The sequence below is a fragment of the Chelmon rostratus genome, chromosome 13 (genome assembly GCF_017976325.1).
Source record: "Chelmon rostratus isolate fCheRos1 chromosome 13, fCheRos1.pri, whole genome shotgun sequence".
NCBI lineage: Eukaryota > Metazoa > Chordata > Actinopteri > Chaetodontiformes > Chaetodontidae > Chelmon > Chelmon rostratus.
The window spans coordinates 12,708,014-12,730,750 of record NC_055670.1 but is presented as its reverse complement, the minus strand read 5'-3'; the positions used below and the strand labels follow the sequence as shown (position 1 = coordinate 12,730,750).

The window sequence follows — 22,737 nt, the reverse complement described above, 5'->3', positions numbered from 1 at the left end:
ATTTACATAATCTGAATTAAATGTAAATCAAGCTGTTTCATCTCTGTCTCCCTGGATTCGAGGGGTTAAAGCGTGTGCTCAAAAACAGCACCTCTCAGCAGGGGGAAAGAGCCTTCATTGTTGAGAGACGTGGAGTCTGAGGCCTGGAGCATCTTGTTTCAGCAGACCTCGGCGTTTTTAAAATTTACCCCTGATGCTCCCTGAAGGAAAAAGGGTAGCCAGTTCGTATTTATGATACAATTCACGTAAATGAGGCTGTTTGCCCTTAATCCTTGCCTAATTAAGTGCAAGTCTGCTGAGGCAGACTGCTAAGGGCCAAAGCGTAATACCTGTCGAATTATGGGAACAGCTGGAGCAGCCTGCCTGTCAGCAGATCAGCTCCACATTATTATCCCGCTCATTTATCAAGAGGGCGAAACAGAGAGACTCCCAGCTAGTGTGTAGCCACCTTTATTTCTTTTGCCTTTCTTTTCCCACTTATACTCTGCCCTATGGGACGCTCCACGGTGTGTTTTGGAAGTGGCCGATGGTCTTCGTTTCATAAACATTGTGTGGATCATGCTCACCACAAAGGACTCTGCTGTCTGAGTGGAAACTTCTCTTCCTGCCGCAGCAGCCAGAAAGCGGTGATACCTCTAAACGGCGTGCATTCATTAATGGAAACCTCATCAAATTAACATTGAAATCATTATGGAGTGAATAATGAATAACGCAGGGCTGTTTGCCAGGGGGAATTTAATTAATCAAACAATCAAAATGAATAGTCTGCATGTGGAGGTGAGACAGAACAGAGGAATATCACCGCGATGCTCCGCTTTTTCTCCCCCCCTTTGATTTAACTTCAAAGATGCAGAGCCCCATTGTAGCATCATTCAGTTCCAGCTTTGTAAATGTGCAGCATCAAGCCAAAAGTGTTGTTATTCGCGAATGCTGTGACCTACATTGTAACATTTACAATTCTCCCCTCTGTGATCAGCAGCTAATCAAGGCTGCCCTAGTTAAACAGTGTTAGGGAGCGTCAGCGTGTTGGCAGGCAAAATTCCTTCAGTGCAAAAGATAAAAAAACACACGACAGTGACAGAGGAGGGATTATTTTCTAATTATCACTGACTTCACATGATGATATTGATATTTTGTAGAAAATGTATGGTCTCAAATTAAAATTATAAGAGCTGAATTGTTAAAAAAACTCAACCCCCTTTGTGTTCTTTTGTTAAAAATCTTATCAGTTTGAGAAGCTTGTTTGTTTCTTGAATGGAGCGTTACGTCTCTGGGAGCCCTCTTCACAATAATCTGGATGGTGTTATCAGGAAAAGCAGATACATGCAGGAAGTCAGTCGCTTCGATTTGAGAAGTCGGTTGGGATGTGACTCCACCTGCTGGGCGCTCGGAGCAGGTGCAGGTGGGTTTTCCTGTCTGTGCAGTTTTTATTGTTTTTTATGTTGCCTTTCCCTGTTTTAATGATCTACTTCTTCTTCAGGGTTTGCATTGTACAGCATCTTTTTACTCTGGTTTGAAAGGCACTCTGAATGTTACTTACATGAGACGCTAACATGAGAATAATGTGCAATGGATGCAGGTTGCAGTTGATGGGAGAACATTTAATAGTTAGCAACAATGACAAGAGTTGATAATGGTAATTTTGTCAAGCCCCACCTTCTTTTGAGTCTTTTAGAGGCTTTCATCACCATACATAGTCGTAGTAGTAGTAGCAGTAGTAGTAGTATTATGTTGCCTACCTGTTTCCTGGGACAGTAGTTGAGGAGTATGTTTATATTCTGGCTACTTCAGCATCACCTGGGTTACTCCACTTCAGCCGTGGTTTGTGTACAGAACGCTGAAAGACAAACAGCAGCTCAGTGTTGGCTCAGTAAGGCAACTCCATTTGCATAGTGCCTTTCAACAGCGATGCATTTACATAAGTGCAAGTAAGGAAAGAAAGGCCTGAAGACAAGACAGAAAACACACACGGCGCAAAATGATTAGACACACATATACATATGATTTAAAAAGAATATTATTAAGTCGCTGATAGAAATACTCTCATAACAGAAGAATCAAAAATTGCATTGGCATAATACCTGGCAAGATAAAAACTGAACCCTTTCTGACTGACACACTTTCTATATTTTTTCTTAAACTTACTGTACATGGGATACCTTATTTTCTTTCTCTTTTTTTTTTTTTTTACATTTTTTAATTTATTTTTGTGTTTTGCACAGTTGTAATTTATTGCTCCTTTTGTTCTTATTTTGTACCTTATTGTTCCTGTATATGGTCATTATCACAATTAATAAGAATTCCTGTTGACGCCTCTCGATGAGATCAATCCTCAGATCCCCCCGTGTTCTGAAGAGCTTCTGTAAGAGTGAATTTCTCCATTGTGAGATAAATAAAGTCTTATGTAATTTAATAATACCAAACTTCAGGTAGTAAGGGCAAGAAAAAACCTGGGACTTAGTTTAAACGTAGCTCAGTAGCTAGCTGTAGCTGGTCCAGGTGGAGCTCATTGCAACTGCTTTAAGTACTGTACTGTAAGAACACATCATATTTCATCAGCTGGTCTGTATTTTCAGTCTAACATATCAATCTGCAAATGTTGCGTAGAAAAAATTGAAAGTACTGCTATATGAAAATATTCAAGTACCTCACAGTTGAAGCACTTTTCATAGGCTGGTCCAAGTAACCGATCAGTAAATCCATTTACTCAAGTACTGTACTGTACAGCTGTGAAGTACTTGTACAGTTTGTGATCCATTTCAAAGGGAAATATTGTACTTTTTACACTACATTTATCTGACAGCTCTATTACTTTGCAGACTGAACACACCAAACACATGATCAACAAATAAAACAGGATGCATTACTTTAAACTTTCCAACAGTGTCTAAAGTGGTTAAAATGAGCTCCATCATGCACAGAGTAAATTAAAAGTAGCTTTTAGTACATTGTGCTGATAATATTTCTGTATTTCTGAACTTTCACATTCAATAGATTTATTTTTACACTGTGGTAAGTTTTACTTAAAAGATTTAACAAGACAAACATTCTCAATTATATCACTAAATGTGCCCCTGCGGACCCTCCCAAAACAAACTCCATGACGGGGAAAGTTCACTGTGGCTGTGGCAAATATTTGAGAAAGTATCATTGTGGGAAAATTACTGTGAAATACACAAACAGTCAGAACATCCACTCGATTAATGCACAGACTGGTATTTCATCAAAAATAGGGCCAGCTCTTAACCCTCCACAGGGTGGCAGAATACACCACAGGAAATATTTCTGTGCACCAGCTGCAGCCTTCCAGCATCTCCAGCACCTCTGTTCAGATCAATATTCAGTGGTTTCACCTGAAATGTTTCATAAAAGCTACAATAAAGACACTGTGCTGTGGTGACAGCTGGTAAAGCCTGTGAGGACAGAGCGTGGTCATTATTAACAGTAAGGCTGCAACTAACAATTACTCTCATCATCGATTCATCTCCAGATTTTTATTTACGATTAATCGATTGGTCTGTAAAATGTCCAAAAAATTGTGAAAACTGCTCATCGCAATTTCCTGTCTATCATCCATCATATCGGCAAATTGCATCTTTTGTCTAACCCAGACCCAAAGACTCTTCGTTTATTGTCATGAAGGACCAAGAAAAGCAGCAAATCCTTTAAGATTTAAGAAGCTGGAAGCAGCAAAGTTTGACATTTTTGCTTGAAAATCCTAAAACGCTTAATCAATTATCAAAACAGTTGTCTTTCAATCAACTAATCAATTAATTTATCAATTATTACAGCTCTTTCATATCATCATCTTATTGTTGGAAACATGTGTTCAGCCATTCATTTGTTATTAGACGATTCAAATATTCCGTTTCTGTCCATCTATAGTCCATTCTGGTGAGGTCAAACTGGAGAATTAAAAGGAAGCAAAGCTGGACTTTAAAGAGATATTAAAAGGTTTATTACAACAACTTATCAATTCAAATTTTATACAGAACTTTCACAAGTTACAAGTTCACTTTGAACACAGTTTCACACCCCCCCTTTTTTTTAGCAGTTCAGCTAAGGTAAAACAAATAACCAAAGCTTCCATAAACTCAGAACCACAACACAAGTTGAAACAACTTGTTTAATGATATTTATCTGACTGAGACATTATTGAATAAACAGTTTCTCGCAGAGAATCATTATCTCATGCAGATAGCACATAACAGTAAAATAAATAAATAAAAAAAAACAGACTTTAAGAAAACAAGGTGTTAGCTTCTCGTAAAACTACACAGTAGTAAGCCAGTACAGACTAAGAGAAAAGGCAAATTGACTTCATGGTGTTGTTTGCTTCCTATTATTATTTCAATGATGAAATGCTTACAATTCGTACAAGCAGTAGTAGTTACTCTAATATACATGATGTGATTCCAGTTCACATCTGAATGCTTTACTTTTACATGACAGGGTATCGAGTCAGGGAGCGGCCTATGCTAATGACTGAAACATTGTTAAGATCAGAGTTAATGTGATCAACAGGGCTCAGCTACTGACTCCAGACAATTCTATTAAAAAAGTACATAACACCTAGAAAGATCACGTACAATGTATCATTGATGTTATTTACAATGTTGTCTAAAAACGTCATCTAGAATTGCAATCATGAAAACACCATAACGTCCTTAAGTGTTCTGTATTTGACACCAAAGCCATAAACTTATAAAGCAAAGACAGTATACAAAGCAAGATATCTCCTTACTGAGAAACTATGTTCATGAGACCTTTAATCTGGGAGAACAGTGATCAACTCAAGCTAATCTGCATTCAAAATGTACAGAAGTAGTTTGTACAAAAACATTAATGGCACTGAGTCAACGTCACCATGATTGAGTAATGAAAAATGTACTGCAATCCTACAATCACTGCTTCAGGAACAATCAGACTACAGGTGGAATGTTCATGAAATCACACACATTTCTAATCAGCTCACCTCCTTAAGACGATTTATTTTATTATTATTATTTTTTTTTTTTTTTACAAACATTCAAACTGCACGATGCGACTACAGCTGATCTGACAGAAAAAGTTGCCAAATTCAAAATCTGCTTCAGCCATTTTCATTTGTGTAATGTGACAGTATTCAAATCTACTTCTAAAAAGCTGCCGGTACTTAACATGTGGACTGCCAAAACCCGTCAGCTCTCATCAGAGCTTCACACCGACACTCTTTTCTATGTGCAAAATGGAAAAAGTAAAGAAACAAAGTGACTGCTCCTTATGTAACTTCGCCATAAAGATAGTGCTTATAAAAGACATGAAAACAAACAACCAACTAATTAGAAATGAGCCACAACACACTTTGGTATGGTCTCTAACAATTCACTTCAACCTCCAGGCTGGTCGCTTTCAAATAAAAAAATATAGAAGATTAATAAATAAGTCACACAAATACAAAAACAGTTTAGAACCACGTGTTTAACATCTTACACCTAAAGTGCCTGTTCTTTTGTCTTCATCGATTCCAGAGAAAACATTTGCATTTTCAAAAGCATTGCCTACGAACATAAACAAACCAAACAAGAATAAATTAAAAACAGTGCGGTCCAGACTGAAGCGGAGAGACGATCCCTTTCCTCCGTGTGTCAGAGAGACCGAGGAGGCGACAGCGCTCCAGTGTCGACGCTCGGGCACAGTTTGGGATCAGCTCCCTGAAGGCTGAGACTGGGCGGCGCCCCTCCGCGGCTGGCTCTCCTCTGTGCTCTGGTTTGACGTGGTGGTGGTGGTGGCGGCAGCGCTGGACGGGGCGGAGGCGGCCGGGGTCGCTGAGGAAGAGGAGGAGGAGGAGGAGCTGACCCCGTTGGAGGTGCTGACGGAGCTGTGCTGGATGGCCTCATTCTGGGGGCTGCTGGGGACAGACATCTCCTCGCAGCTCTCGTCTTTGTCAGAGACTGTTTTGGGAAAGATTAGAAATAAACCGTTGAAGAAGCTCATGCCGCTATAGCGGTTTTGGAGTTTCTTACACCGCCATTTTAATTATTAGCATTCACCTGATATGATCCAGAGAGGCTCGGGAAAGCTTTGTCACGTAGGCCTAATCAGATGTAAAACAGCTATTTGCATGTGGCGTATGCAAACTGTTTCATTAATCCCCATAATGCTACTTCTGCACCCCTTCCTTTAATTAAAGCTCCAATGTCAATTTAAACCCACATCATAAGGGTACATTACATTCTGGGGCATGTGGCAGTGTTTCCCACCCCTAACTGCATTCTCATTTGTTTTTTGTTACCTTGCCAACTACTGCAGCGACAGATGATTACAGCACCTGATTTTAATGATGCTCACACTGGAGAGTAGGGAAGACTTGGAGTCGAAATGCCACCAGCTGTTAGGCAGTTGCATTGAATTAATTGGATCCTGATGGAAAAAAAAAAGACTCTACTCTCATGCTCTGTTTCGTAAAGGAATAAGGAGCACGGCGATAATTAATATTGTTAATGATATGAAGTCACTTGTTATGGCACGCTGTAATTAATGACTGGGTTTCGTATTTGAGAATGTAAAATGCAGATTCCATAACAGGAAGAAGCAATTAAAGCGCAACAGAAATGTCTTCACATTAGAGGCTTCGCTCGCCTTCTTGACTGGACTTTGACCGCGTGATTTAGTGCAAGTGAATGTCAAAGTGCTATAAACTCCCTTGCTGTTTTACTATGCAGAAGGTCAACCTCAGAATAAATCAGCTTGGTGGTTTTGTTGCATGTTCAAGTGAACATTATTACTCCTAACGACATTAAGGGATGGCTAGCTGATATATCATAATACTCAGAAATTCTGGTTCCCTGGGCAGCCAGAGCGTCTTTCTGCTCTCCTGATTTCTGAAGTGCGGTTCGCTGTAAGCAGATGGACAGCTTGGTGTGCCAAGTGAAAGCATGTCCTGGCTTGTTTGTGGGGTAGTCTGGGTAATTTCCCCCCCACCTGCCATGGCTACGCCTGGGCAGGACGATGAAGGATATTACCAGGTCTGAGGGGCAGTGTAGCCTTACGGGATGTGTAATGCTGAGAAAATGGAGGGCTTGATGAGGCCTTTACATGAGTGAGGGCCACAGATCAGTCAGATTTAAATAACATGCTTTACTAATTAAGCAAGATAGATTATTTCAGTGATTCCCAACCAGGGGTACTCTTGCTCCAGGGCGTACTTACAGTATGCAGTTGCCAGGGGGTACGTGGAAGGATTGTGGAGTAGCTCAACTGATTTGAAAAACAGAAATTACAATTTCATGTAAAATACCGAGCTAGCCATGACACCTATAAATCACATGTTAAGAATAAAAGTGCATGAAAACCAGCAAGCAGAGAAGTCTGAAGTAGTTAGTTAATAATAATGAGTTAACAGTTTGAATCAGTAAATGTCCTGGATAAATGGATGAAGTAGCTAAAAATATGCATTTTTAGTTATTTCACTACTCTAAATAGTAATAAAGCTTAAAGTAGTGGATTAAACTTGAAAGATATAGCTGGAAGCAATGGATTAAAAGTTGACATAGCAAAAATCAAAGGATAAATGGTTGAAATAGTGAGCAAAGAATAATGCATAAATAGTTGAAATGGACAATGAATACTTTTCATGTATTGTATATCCACTTTTATAAAAACCAATTGTGATAAACAACATCCAGTTCAAAATCAATTCCAACACACACACTTGGAACGTGATGGGTGGTGCTGATGAAGGGGTACTTGAGCCTAACTGACAGGGCTGCGGGGGCATCAGACAAGGATTGGGAAGCACTGGATCATTTCATTCTGCCACTCTACCAGACATTCATTTTCGCTCTCATGTTAGTTTGTTTTCCTTCTTGGCCTGTCTCAAAACTACCCCAACTGTCATCATGAGCCAAACTGATGAACTGGGGTTATATTTTCTCAAACAGGGTAAAAAGTGCTCCGAATGCTATCCTTCAGAGAGGTCCACAAACACAGGACAGACATCCTCAGCAAACGCAAGAGAAAGATGACCCAATTCATCTGTGGATCATCTAAAAAATATATATATATATATATATATATATCCAGACGATACCAAATGAGACCTGGCTCTGACAGCCTACTCTAGCCTGGAAACCATCAGTCCCATAATACACATGACGTGTGTCAGTGGGATGGTTAGCAATAAGGGATGCATAATGAACAGCCTAGCTTGCTGGACACCCCACAACGAGAACGCTCTGCAGTCTTGTCAAGCTTGCTGCTTTAATGGACTCATTTCAGAGGCAATCATTGTCAATACAAGTCAGCAGAGGCATTTAGAGCACAGCGGAGAAGTGGCTTGGAGCACGCGTGCTCTCGGTGCACACCGGCTCATCTGTGAGGGAAGGTGAGTTATGACCGGAGAGTCAGAATGACGCTGCCCCAGTCTCGGGAAACGAAGAAATATTGGCGGTATAATTCTAAATGAGACCACGTAACGAACAAGGACTTGGCACCGAGACGACACTGTACGAGCTGACGACAGGAAATTTAAATGAAGAGGCTGCAGAAACTTCTCCTATATTCAAAAATTCATAAAGATGATCATGATTGATTGATGATTTTAATAACCCTACTTAGCTGTTACAAAAAGAGAGATCATGCTTTCTCATCCATTTCTTGACAACACAGGCATTTGGTTTCTGCTCACACTTCCTGCAGATATTTAGCTTCATTCTTCTTCAGACAAATGCTTATTTAGGTGTCAAATGAGGAGAAAACAGCTTTTTTGCGGATACCACCTGTGGCCCCCTGAAAGGACTCGGACAATGCCGCCGGTGAGAATTTGTCTGAGACAACACTGCCCATAAATATCTAAACTTGTGCAAAGTTTTCACTCTTCCTTTTTGTTTTGTTTTGTTTAAAACAGGGATGTGATACGTCAATAGCTCTTTTTGTTTGGCCTTAAGTAAGACACGTCCTTCTAGTGGTTAGCTGCAGCTCGTTTTAGGAGCGTTTCACTGGGAGCCTCGGGCTGAGAATAATGGAGCATTACTCACTGTGATAGCCAGATTTCTTCTGCATGGCGGTTACAGGGCAATCTTTATGAGCCAGAAGAAGCTGCTTCAGCTGAGCCACTTCGTTTCGCAGCAGGGTGACTTCACTCTTTGGGAGAGAGAGGAGACACAACAGCACTCAATAAAACGGTCACGATGGAGCGTACAGTATGTCACATTATAACATGAGGACAAACAGACGACATGCAGTTCAAAGGTCAGATTTCACTTAATTAAAATAAGACTGTGGGCCTTTATTCTTAGCGCTCTCTGGTGGACAACCTATGCATTGATGACACAGTTTCTCCATTATCCTAAAATATATTTAGCATTTCAGTAGTTTTTGTTACTCCTGGCCCACATTTAAGGTGATACTGATATATTTGCAAAAAGAAAACACCTGACTTATCCACTGGCTCTAGTCTGCACCCAAAAATGGCAACTAGATTAAGACTTAGACCCAGAACAGAATCCCAAACCACATATTAGCACCAAGCAGCAACCTCCAGGTCTGAAAACAGCACCAAAAACTGTTGTTCTTTGAATGGCCACTTGAGGCTTAATCCCCATAGACCACCATATTAAAGTGTTCTGGTCTCTATAGATAATTTCCCCATTCACGACCGTGAACTAACTGGTCAAAATTATATTAAGGCTTTAAGTTAGCGACAGTTATGGGCGTGGCTGCTTTGATTGCCGGCTAGCCACCAGTTTTCAGGAACCAGGCTTCATTTGGCCAGCCTCAGCTCCACCTACGCTCCACATCTTAGGCGGTGTCAGGCACTGCCAAGATGGCGACGGCCGGAGCCTCAGTAACTGACCTTCAAAATTGCTTTTCAGAAACTTATAGGTGAGGTCCATGTTTTATACAGTGTATGATGAGCACAAATTAATAACTACAGCTGAATGTGGCTTTGTGCCTTCTCTACACAAACACCCGTGTCTTTAATAACCATGGGATTTTAACGGCAATTATTAATGGACCTCCTTTGTACAGTAAGAACATCAACTCCACGACAAACAGCAAACACAAGGAAAGGTGACCATGTAGAATTCAGAACCAAGTATGATGCATGTCTTAATTTATGTTTTTCCTGCACAATAATTATGGGCCTTCACTGGCTACCAACTAAAACATTTGTCAGAGGTGAGCTGTTCGGATTGTCAGTGCAACTTTGTAGATGCTGCCGAGATTTACGCTCTCGTGTCGTTACAGCTCCCCGGGGAGCTGAGGATTTCTGCATGTCGTAAAAGGGAGCCACATTACGCTGAAGGTGACTTTAACTGGATTTAGAGCGGCCAGGGGCCCGCGGAACACCCAATGGCAGATTTAAGCTCCTTCTCTTCTCCTTTAAAGGACTACGGGCGGCTTAATCTATTAGCCTAAAAGCAGCCAATTTATTTGATTCCATCTGTTTAGTCTTGCTGGTGTTGGCAGGGCTGAGCTATTGTAAGACAGATTTAAACACAGCTGGAAGGAGCGTATGCATCACATGTAGCCAACGCCATACTCACTGTGCTTCCACCACGACTGCTGCCAGTTGCAGCCAACATAAACATGGCGTTGATAACTCTCCCTCCACTCTGCCACATGGGAGGCATGCCACATCAACATAGTAAGAAATGTAGGGCTGCTCGATTATGGCAAAAATCATAATCGTGATTATTTTCGTCTATATACTGTGAGAAATGATTTCTGAAATTGGTCTCTCTCTCTCTTTTTGGCCACTCCAAGCACCGGTACTGTAACAGCACTGATAGACATGTATTAAAATCCAAGCAGCACTGGCTTGAATGGGTTTTCCCAAATGATAGTTCCCTTGCCTGCACTGACTGAACTAAATGTGCCACAGCCTAGCTGAGAGCGAATCTGGGCTTTTAGGGAGGGGAAGCACACCACTGCAAAACAATGAGGTGTGCTGGATTTATGGCACAAGACAAAACGAGAGCATCATTGCAAAACAGAACGCGTGACGTTCACTTTCACGCTTAATCTCGATTATCTTGTTTTCATAGCCAAAACCGTAATTGACAATAAAGTTCAATTAATGCCCCAGCACTCCAGAAATGTCAACATCCATTACAAAAGGCATACTACTTTTACAGCTTAGTAAAATACAAAGTGTTTGTTTGATTTACAGAAACATTTGGCCAGAAGTTGAAGGGAAAGCCATGGCAGTAATACTGACACTGACCCTTCAGTTACAGTCACGTCAAACTACGTCACACCTTGAATTTCACACCGGACTAAACTGGACTTTTGAGAGTTAAACTTGTTTCTAACTTTAAGAATTAATCGAAACTGAGCAAATGAGGCCTTGGGTGATGCTGGGAGCCCTGTGAGCTGCCTGGTCTGACACCTCATTAAAAAGCCAGTTAAGGATGATGTTAAAATAATTGTGCATCATTAGAGGCAGTTTCACTGATCAGCTGGGCCATGTCAGCATGGGGGTTTTAACAAAAACTACACTGCTGATTAATGCCTTCATATAAAGCACCCTTTTATTCTCTGCCACATGTTGTTCCCTTCTTTGTAGTTAACAGCGACGCGATCTGTTTATAACCCCATTCACACACCCATCCTCTCCCCTTTCGTTTACCTATATTCAAATAGAATCTCAGCAAGTGCACCCATGACATGTGGTGATAACTTGTTTTTGAACGTAATATAACGACACAAGCCCGTTTTCTTTCCCAACGCTGTCTGTCCCCTCCTCCACCCTCCACATCTTACTCTGCTTTCATAGAAAAATAAGACAAGTGAGCAAATAAACACCACATCTCATTTAATTGTCTGGAACACCGATGTGCCGCACCCCCGGCTCACACTTATCAACAGAGACAGCAAATACATGAACTGTTTCGAACTTGTCAGCATCAGATCCTAATTGCTTCCAGCAAAATGAAGGTTCAAAAAGACACCTTTCCCTAGGAGATTTTTGAGGCCATTCAGTAAACTGCTGAGACAGAAGCGAAGACACGCTTGTGCGCGGCTGACATCTGGAGGATACATCTTTATTGACAGGGACATATCGATGTAAAGGGCTCACACACCGCTGCTGTCACACGGTAGCTCTTCTTAATCGGCTTTAATGACTTCATCACCACAGAAGGGAAAAGTCTGTGTGCACACGCTTACACTAACAGCACGCGATGATCAACAGACACAGGCATCCATACTGTACATATGCACACACAGGCAGATGCATAAGAGCAGGAAAACAGAGACAGATGAAGTAGCTGTTACATGCAGTTTCTGAGGGGGAAGAGGGAAAGAGCACCTGTAGTTGTCCGTTCAGGGAGCTGAGGTCCTCAGCCTTCTTCTCCAGAGACTGGACCCACACTTTCCTCTTCTGCCTACAGCGAGAGGCTGCAGCCCTGTTTCGCTCCAGGAACTTGCGCCGCTTCTCATCTGGGTCTTCGCTTGTGGTTCTGCGCCGCCGCCCCCCTGTGCTGGGAGGGTTCTGCGCAGGGGGCACTGGGGAAGCCTAAACAATAATAATGATAATACAAAACAATAACATGGTCAGAACAGAATCACCACCACATCTGTAATGTCTAGTACTGAATGTTACACAATAAGTAAAAATCTGATCATAAAACAAGCCATATCTGACTAGACATATGATGCCAGCTGTCAGTATGTAATAATTTCTAATATTACAGGTACATTTTGGACACTAATGAGGACAGGCAACCCTACTGTACATCCTGTCTGCCATTCTGAGGCAAATTTTAACTGAATGGCAAACCAGTAAACACATTTTAAGGACCAAACTGGATTATTATTCTGCACACAACCACTGATTACAGGCAAAAACAAAGAAGTCTGTTCTCTGGAACTATAATTAAACACTTGTTGCACTGAGCAGAAGCTGGTTCCTATTCTGGAGCTGTGAGCACTTACAGGTGTCTCTGTGGTGGAGGTGGCTGGCTGCTGAAGTGAATGGGGAGAGGGTTCCTCAGCTGTGGGCAGATGAGGAGTGGGAGCAGGAGTTAGGACCGCAGCCGGGGCTGGTGTTGGTGTTGGGGTCGGGGTCGGAGCAGGAGAAGTGGGAGCAGCAGTGTGGGTTACAGCGCTGCTCTGGACTTCACCACCATCTCCGTTGGTTACCTGAGGAAGCTGCTGGCCTAATGTGGCTTTCAGTTTCTGGGAAGAGAATTCCACACAGGGAAAAGTCATGAAATGTTCATGCAAAGACAGAGAAAACTATATTCATTATGTAAACACGGTGAAAAGGAGGTCAGAACATTTTTGCTATTTTATTCTTTTTAATTCAATAAATAAGACTACATAAAGGTAACACATTTGAGTATCAAAGTTCAATTTGATTGGCTGTTAAGGCATGTGTTTTACACTATATTAACTATGTAACTATATTAATTAGTATTTTCACCTGTGATTACTAACTTTTCCCATTTAACCAAGGGGTGACAAATAATAATAACAAAGACAGCAACTAAAATTAAAAAAACAGAGCTGTTAATTCAAATTAAACACTAGAAACTTAATAAATGTTTTCACCTGGATTTCTCGAAAAAAAAAGAAATGTCCGGCAGCACAGAGGTAAATCAAAGTACAGGTGTACTCAGCCTACCTCTAACCCCAGCCAACAACCCATAAGACCTATAATTTGCTGAAATGCACATTTGAGATGAATTACAAGTTGCAAATGAGCGAGCAGTGGGTAAGATCACAGCTATGTTTGAGAAATGTCAAACCCAAGAAATTAAAAAAAAAAAACGACCACTTACTAAAAATGTGTGCACAAAGAAGTAAGTGGTACCTAAAGATGTTTGGCAACACAAGAGCTAGCATGAGTATTTAGCAGTTAGTGAACAGCTTGCTTCAATGAAGCTACCAAGTATAAGAGGAGCAGAGAGGAAAAACACAGAGCAGTATCACCACTGATATTACTATCAATGATGGCTACTAGTGAAATATCCTCCTTCTACAAGGACTCAAGGGAATAAGAGAGCTGAAACTGATGCACATCCAAGACACAAAGTGACCAAAACTATCAAAAAATGTTCTTTTTTTGAAGAGTGACTAAGACGGCATATGACGTGCACAAACACGGCTCATTCACAGAAACTGTTCCTCTGCAGACTGGTGTCCGTGATTCACAGGCCAATTCCTCTCGTATCAAACACTGAGCAAACAAGGTGAGAGTGAATGAGCCTTTCGAAGCAATAACAAAGTGAGAGGGAATACATTTACATGAGAAACAGAGGACCACATCATTCTAACAACTACCTTTGCCAGACCAATCTATCTACCAAATTAGTTTATCGTGTAATACCCTTCCAGAAGCTCTTCTGGCAGAAACAAGATATTATTCTCTTGGAATGGCCCATAGAAAGAGGGAAAAGCCAGTCAGATTCATATTTCATCTCTGCCATGGAAACCTCATCAGTGTAATAACCCTCCATCTCATGGGTGTTATTCAACCATCTGCTACTATATTACTTATCTTTATTTTGCAACTAATTAACAGCATAATCTTCTAAATTCAGCAAGTTAATTATCATTATTGTGGTCTTTGCAGCATCATCAGTCCTTGTAAAGTGCCGTCTCTGCGCCCCCTGAGAGCCGGGTGGGGGCGGGGAGCAGGCAGGTTGAGCGGGGGTCTGTTTTCTTGACGCGGGCTCATTAGGTGTTTGCTGATGAGCCGAGTGCAGTGGGAGGTGCCGGGAGTAAGAGGGGGGACGCAGGTCAGGCAGGATTCTGCTGAACAAAAGGTTCCATGCAGGGTGAGGCCGACTTAATGTGCCTCGCTGAGCGTGTGCCAGGATGCCCCCAGCTGGCTTTCGCTGGTAGCCCCCCTCTAGTTGGCCCCGGTGACGGCGTGCTGAGCACAACGCTGTGTCCGCGTTTGTCATCTCCGTACCCCATGATCCCCGACAACCCCCTCCCCTCCCCTCCGTCCTCGGTAGTCAGGATCAATCTTTCCCAACACACACACACAGACAAACACAGACAAACACAGACAAACACAGACAAACAAACACACACACACACACACACACACACACACACACACACACACAGTTTATCTGTTAATTTCCACAGCCGGAGCATGCTGCGAACACTTACAGGTTCTGTGATCCATGCTTCATCACATTGCCACTGATCTCCCACACAACACTTCATATCCCTGCCCTTCAACTATCACTTTCTCTAAAGAGGAGGAGAGGACTTGGTTACAAGACTACTATGACTGGCTTCTCAGCACAGAGAAATAATTAGAATATTTCTGTTTTCTGGTAGTAGCTGAATTTTTCTGACTCAATACGGCTGCAACTAATGAACCCTTACATTGTTTTTATAGGTATTGTTTATTTTTTTGTAACAGCTTGGTTTCACTTTGGGCATACAATTGTTTTAAATCCAGTTTGGGCATCTTTGCTAAGGTGCAATATAGACACAGTTATAGTTCTTATTATTATTACTGAAGATAGAAGCAGCAGATGTTAATGTTTTCTTCTAAAGTGACTAAAACATTTTTGTGATTAATTTTCTGTCAATTGGCTAAGCAATTGATCATTGCAGCTCTAAAAAAAGTCATCTTTTTTTTTTTTTACTTTTCCTTTCGCCATGACAGTGCAGCTGGAGAGAGACAGGAAAGAGCGAAGACGGTGGATGACGTGCAACACAGAGCTCCAGCCTGGAATCACATCCGGGCCGCTGTGGTCAGGACACAGCCTTAGTAGATGGTCGGTAGGTCAAATCCAGATGGAAAGTCCACTGATGAAAGGGGGATACTTATTAAAACTCTATTACCACAGTTTTTGGAATACTTCACTAGCACCCTCACCTGGTCCCAAAAAGCAACTGCTCGCTGATCGTCAAGCTCACTCATTACTTGGGTTGTTATTATCTCTCCCAGATGGAAAATAACAGACACAAAATGGAAATAAGATATGATGTAAAAGAAGATATAATTAATACCAGCTTTGCTTCTGATTGGACGGGCTGCGGCTGTGGCGAAGGAGGTCCTGGGATCCCGGGGACATTAGGCACTACGGTGACAGGTCTGACAAGCTGACGGCAGAGACACAGAGACAGATCAGCACAGAGAAAATTAGTCTTTGGCGGTAAAAAGGCAGGGCGGCGCTCCCCCAACAACAGACACACACACACACACACACACACACACACACACACACACACACACACACACACACACACACACACACACACACACACACGTGCGTGGCAGGCTCACACAGTTTCCTCATATCTCAGCCTCATTACATTGGATGGCCTGTTATTTTGCGGAGGCAGCGCCACATGGAGATGCAGTGTGAACGCTAATGAACCTCTGCCTGCCTGCGTGAGAGCATATGGACAGGGAAGCTGAAGAGAGGATGGAGAGACACGAGTCGGGAGGCCAGAGCCGGGCCTCAGCTCACAGCCGCTGACAATGAGACAGAGGGAGGTGGGGAGAGATGGAGAGGGAGAGAAAGAGGTAGGGGGGGAGTGATAGAGTGAAAGGGAGGCCCACTGGTGGCTCATGCACTCCATCTACTTTTGCCCTCCTTTACTTGTCAACGGCTTTCCCAGTCCCCGCAGACTGGGAAGATAGAAGTTTTTTCCCCGCTGTGTCGCTATCAGGAGATAATCATCTGCTGCTCAGTGTTCCACACAGACAATCAGGACTACAGTGAACAACAAAACAAGCTTCCACATGGGGGAGTTCAAAAATATACCAACAAGACCTTCATTTGCAACACGTTTCCTATGTGAAACACTGTCATGGGTTACAATTATAATTGGTTTGCAAAACACATTAGTAGTATCATCTATCTGCTCTGATCAAGAGCGCTGATTTTAATTGTACAAGGACAAATAGCAGTGAAGTATCCTGGACTGGAGCCTGCTGTGCCTCGGCCAAATCGCTTGTCTTTGCCACGGTGACACACAGTAATACTCTCAAGTCCATTATTTCACTCAACCTCTACAGCTCTGTATTGACTGCCAAATCTGAGGTGCCAACACTGTAAACAGTCCAATGTCCAAGTGGAGCAAAGAAAATATGTGGTTTTAATATATATGAATGTCACTTCAGAAGGATTTCAATTTTACTGATGTGAATAATTGTCCCGACTACATTTCAAGTTCAAAATGTGTGTACCAAGCAGCAAACTTGTGCTTAACAAAGCATTAAGTAATTTGACACAGTCTGGTGATTTTGCTTTTCTACACACTGGACTAAAATAGTAATCTGAAATTACTCGGCTTGAGAAAAAATGCTTTGGTTCATAAGATGGTTCATTATTGTCCTTGTAAACAGCAGTCAACAGAACAATCGCACCTCGAGGTTCATTTATTGGGTGTCCTGGAGCTTTGGGACCTTGATGGGAGATTGTTTTGTCAAATGCTATTTCCAAGGTCAAGTAGGAACTCTGAAGCTCAATTTTTACACCAAAATGGATGAGAAGTCCTTAAAGTGCTCAGAAAAAATGTTGAAATGTAAACATCTACAGCTCTATATGAACCTTATCTTCTACTGAAGGTCGTGTTATCTGATGAAAGATCTACACAGCTATTAAATGGACCTTGAGGTGAGATTGCTTTGTCATCAAACACTTGTTTCCGTCAAATAGTCACCTAAACACATCAGAAGAAAAAGTCTTGTTTCAAAATTGTGCTTTAACTCCAACAAGCTGAAACTCAACATAAACATGATATAACCAGCAGAACACTCACAGGGATTGTAGTCGGAATATGTACACTTGAGCTTGTAATAGACGCAGGTATAGCAACTGGCATGGTCTGGCCGTTAGGCAGCTGTAAGAGCACAGGGAAGGTGCCAGACACCGGGCTGAAAGGGGGAGAGAAAACAAATCTCAATAAGGAAAATAACAAAGAACTTTCTGATTAATATGCAATACAGAATCTGTCACAAATTAAAGACAAGAGTGGCTACTGATGTACCAACACTATGTCATAATCAGGCAACAACTTATGGAAGTAAAGTGGAACTAAAACAAAATCGACTCAAAAATGCACCTGTTGTGTAACAGGTTCAAGCAAAATTATTAGAAAAACACATATTTTGTCATCACTTTAGACCCCATAAGTGACATCAGCCTTGCCCAGATATGGACCTCTGGTTTAGTGTTTAGTAAAACATGGGAGTTTCAAACATTGAATTAAAAACAAGATATTTTAACTATATAAACCTGTCTTATTGTACTTCTTAAAAATGCTTTCACTTTGATGCAATTATTTTACTAACAAACTGCTTAAAGAAGAAATGATATCGTCTACAATTTGGGTCGTTTTTTATCACTGTTTTGTTGTGTTGAGGTAGGGGCCCAGGGAGACTCCACTAAACTGAAATTTGGAATGATAATATCATAATCTGTGTCGATGTGTTGCTGCAAACATTACTGTTCAGACAGATCTTTAACAAGTCCAGTTTACCTAAACTTTAACCAGTGACCTAGCTGTGGCTCCATTTCACAAGCAACTGGTGATTACAATGGATATTTTGCATGTATACACATTAATCTGGCTAACTCTGGCTAGCTAGTTCTTTACTGTACTCCCACCCACAATGCTTTGAGCAAACAAGAGCAGGCATCTAATACGCCAAATGCAAGTAACATTAAAGCACACACGTTATTTACTATTTACAGCTAAAGGTCCCATTAAATTTTGCATTTGCGCCTGTGTGTAAGACCCACGGAGGATGTAGACATTGAATACAACAATAATCACATCTTACTGTATCTTTGTTAAAGTCCATATTTGAGCAAGCTGATGTTGTTCTTGAAGATGAGACTTATGAGGTCAGAAATAAAAACTCCTGCAGAGTGCAAATAAATCAAAAACAAAACAAGCACATGCCTCATGAAAAATGAGCTCTCCAAGACAAAACTGCACAAATATAAATGAAAAAACAAACAAAGAAAAGATGACTTGATAAAACTATGATTTTTAAAAATGGACTTTTGAGTTACTTACACTATAGGCCTATTAGTGGATGGGACTTGGGTAATAACAGAGCTAGATGTTGGTGATGGGAGAGCTTGCTGTATTACAACATTAGCCTCTGAGGTTGCTAGAAGTACATTGGGAACTTGGAGGGATGCAGGATGGACTATAGTGGATGTTGGCAGTGAGGCTGGCTGCAAGGATAAGTCCTGAAAACATCATACAAGACCTTAGCTGCAGAAAGTGCTTAATGAACACCAGATTCTTAAGTAAAATGTCTTATGATAAAAAATAATGCTCAAATTCCAGTATATCCTTCTCAATATTAGGAATAAAAGATCTTAACAAAATATGAAAAAAAGTTTAAGTCATCTCAGACCTCCTCTGAATTTCTTTAGATAATTTTGTGTAGTACTGTTAGTATTTTTTCACAGAATGAGACACAAGTACCATGGACAGTCAAATTCAAACAAGCAAATAATCTGATCACTTATTAAATTAATATTCATACCAGTGGATCTGTAGTTAGAGTAAATTACCAATCAGTAAAGAAGTTCACCTTTCATTCACTCTTCATGACATCCTTGTAAACTCTCTGTGATTAGCACCAGAAACAGCTTATCCACAGGCTTTACCTTGTCATCATTCGTAGTAGATTCGGGGTGAGGCAGAGGGCTATCTCGATGTGCCTCCAAAGGTGTGGGTTCCTCAATTTTGTTGCGTATGATAGGCGTTGCAAGAGGGGACAAATCCAATGGTAACTACAGAAAAATTAGAACAAATCATCTCAAGAAAACAGATCAGAGACAGAAATGCTCACTATGTCACAAGCGTTATATGATCTGCAGACAAATCTGACAAGAAGAAAACCTTTTTAATGTCATCTTCAGTTGCTTTTTTGAAGTCGTGGTCGAACGGACTTGCAAGTTCATTAAAGAGTCCGACTTCCTCACAGTTCTTCAAAAAGCGGGTAGGTGTAGGGGTTTGGTCTGCAACAGAGGAAAACCTTTAGTACAAGTACATGTAAAGTATCAATTACATCTATATATATCAACTTAAAGAGTACTTACCAGCAATGATGACACTGTCATTCCTCGCTGGGCCAAACTTCAGGGTCATCTCATGTTTGTGTTTGTGGACAGCCAAGTGATCCTCATTTGTAAATCTCTATGTAAGGCCAAAAAGAAAACAGACAGGAGAGTGAGGTAGGATCTGTTTGGGTAAGGTCTGGAGCATCTGTTTATAGGGTTTAAATAAACGGTTTTAATAAAGTGCAGCAAGCCAAGTTTTGACAAACATCGCGTCTTTTATTAAACAAATTGGATGTCATTACCCTGATTAAGACAGAGCATTGAAACAGTTGCTGCACCTTACAAAAAGCTTTAAATATAAATGTGTGCTCCAGGTGTTCTGATATTTCATTCACATTTCCCTATTACTGAAGGCAGATATGATGCCAGATGCTCCTCAATAAATAAAGTTACAACAACTGAACACGATTTTGGATTTCAGTTGCAGCTTTATCTTAACACTGAGAACACAGAGGTCAGCAAGTCAAATAGGTTTTCTTGGATTTTGGAGACCTGAAGTTCAGTTCATACTTTAGAATTCAAACTTGTGTATAGTAAATATATCAAAAGGATGATACCGGCACTTTTAAGAGTCATTATCTCTGAATGTCATGCCTTTTAGGCCAAGAATGAAAAAGTACATGAATAAATAAATAAAACACTTTCCTTTCTGACAGTCTTTTTTTTTAGCTCATCATGGAGGGAAAGTCTGGGGCATGCAACAGTTTTGAAATCGATTTAAAAAAAATACAACAAACACATGAGAGTACTTCGTTTAACACAGCAAATCAACATACATTATTTCCAGATCTCTTTCACTCTTTCTTCAAAGCATCTTGGAGGGTTGAGGGGTTGGGTGCTTGGATTCATGACCTCAATACATTGAAACTCCTGGCTATGGCGATCCAGGCAAAGTACGCAACTTCCTCAGAGCTCCCTAACACCCAGGGGCCCCAGAAGCACCAGGATCCCTGTACGTCAGTTTATTTTGGGTAATGTGATTACTTGAAAATTTATTTGGCAATCTTTACCACCTTGGTACTAAATCAACTGGGTCTGGCATTGTTACATATCTGTGGTTTTATCTTCTGTTTTATTTTAGTTTAGGTTCATTTGTGTTTTAAAGATTCATCAAGCACTACAAACTAGGCACAGATGCACAGAAAAGCTTGGGTCAGGAAATATTCAAGTCTAAAAGTACTGATTAGTTTCTGGGACTCTGTACAAAATATAATGAAGCTGCTATCTAGTATGCTTTGTGTACTGTATTTATATAGGCCTGTATACAGGATAAATTAAAATAGTGGCAAAAAGTGACATTTGTGATAACAGAGATGACTTACCTGTCCACACCCAGGAGCAGTACATTGGAAAGGTTTATCATCACTCATATTAAGGAATTCCTGTTATGTCACCCTGAAATAAAGCAGGAAAAAAACACAAGCAGGAATTTAATATCAGACACGAAGGAGTGAGTTGATGTGCTTCCCAAGAGTTAACGGTTTCTAAATAAGACTGTGGGTCCTTCGAGATAAAGAATAAACATTGTGGCTATGGCACAAATTTATTTCAGCAAATGCACAGAGCTGATGTAGGATAATGTGTGACTGGGACAGTTGGAGTGGCACAGTAAAAGGTCAAAGTCCTGGGAAAGGACAGCTAGAAATCTGGACAAAGCACACCGATGATGGGCGGTTGCTGTGGTTGTTTACACCTCAGTATCATCATAAAACACGCCAAATTCTCGGTCCATTTATTTTGCTCCAGGTACGCGACTGAGGAGGACATCTTGAGTTGTCCTCCGCTGACACTTCTACCCCTTTATCTGTTTTAAATGTAGCTGCTCTTCATGAAAAGTCGCCACACAAAACCTATAACGTTATTACAGAGGGAGATTATCTGTTCCAGTCGCTTCCATGGAATAGCCTGAGCCCTTCGTTAACATACAACCGTCGCCATATTTGGAGCTTAATATCACTGTAAACAGAGGAGATGTCAGCGTTTCATTCGAGTCCGTTTCGTTGTACCTAAGCACAGGTCCGCCGCAGTGCCAGAAATTATACCTTTTACAACCGCTTTGTACTCATTCGCTATCACTTTATGTGGTCACTTACCCCTCAGCCACAACCCTTGATTTCCAAAATCCCACGTCTGTACGAAAATATCGCGAGAGCAGCTTGGGTTCTTCCGTGAACGTCACACATAGGCAGCGCAAGGATCTGTTATGCAGGCAATTATGTTTGATCTTTATCCAGTGCTTTTTGAACAAATATAAAGGAATTTAATTTCAGATCCCATCCAGACATGGTTTGAGATATATATAGATATTCTGCTTTCAATAATAATTTGTATCTGATGTAGTTTTTTTCACAAAAAATCATCTCAATAAAACACATCTTCTGTTATCCTCTTCTCCTTCATTGTAAAAAAAAATCCAGAATCTATGCATACATAACATTTTTGTTTCAAACGTTTGATTACTTTACTGAAATGTCCCTTTCAATTCATATGTTCTGGAGGCATGAAGTTTCCAAATCAGCTTTACATAAGCGGCATACTCCTTGGTAGTTGAATTTCAGTGCACCTCTCATACCTGTTGATACATTTCAATTAAAAACTAGAATTGCTATATCCTGTGTTAGCTTTTAATGTAAGCATCTTTGGTTCAGGGTTATCTATTGAGTAACTATTAGTTAATAAAATTGTG

General features: G+C 40.9%; 1 protein-coding gene across 2 annotated transcripts; it reads right to left on the bottom strand.

Annotated features, from left to right (window-relative positions):
* Positions 1-4,947: 4,947 nt before the first annotated feature.
* atf2 (activating transcription factor 2) lies at positions 4,948-22,176 on the bottom strand. Of its 2 annotated transcripts, XM_041950905.1 has the most exons (13): positions 22,145-22,176; positions 21,374-21,446; positions 20,031-20,127; positions 19,831-19,949; positions 19,596-19,721; positions 18,991-19,169; positions 17,728-17,842; positions 15,967-16,059; positions 12,922-13,164; positions 12,296-12,502; positions 9,018-9,123; positions 7,192-7,239; positions 4,948-5,933 (listed from the first exon to the last, which is right to left on the bottom strand). In XM_041950905.1, the coding sequence occupies exons 2-13, from the start codon at positions 21,419-21,421 to the stop codon at positions 5,686-5,688; spliced, it is 1,629 nt and encodes a 542-aa protein (XP_041806839.1). In that variant the 5' UTR covers positions 21,422-21,446; positions 22,145-22,176; the 3' UTR covers positions 4,948-5,685. The 2 variants fall into 2 exon arrangements, with proteins under 2 accessions (XP_041806839.1, XP_041806840.1); XM_041950906.1 differs by lacking the exon at positions 7,192-7,239.
* Positions 22,177-22,737: the final 561 nt, after the last annotated feature.

Bases quoted from the DNA above. Each gene is read 5' to 3' on its own strand.
- atf2 (XM_041950905.1), bottom strand. From the start codon at position 21,421: ATGAGTGATGATAAACCTTTCCAATGTACTGCTCCTGGGTGTGGACAG. The intron at 19,170-19,595 runs GTAAAGCCTGTG...TGATGTTTTCAG, and splicing joins CTACTACGAATGATGACAAG to GACTTATCCTTGCAGCCAGC. The intron at 9,124-12,295 runs GTGCTCTTTCCC...TCTCTCCCAAAG, and splicing joins CCCTGAACGGACAACTACAG to AGTGAAGTCACCCTGCTGCG.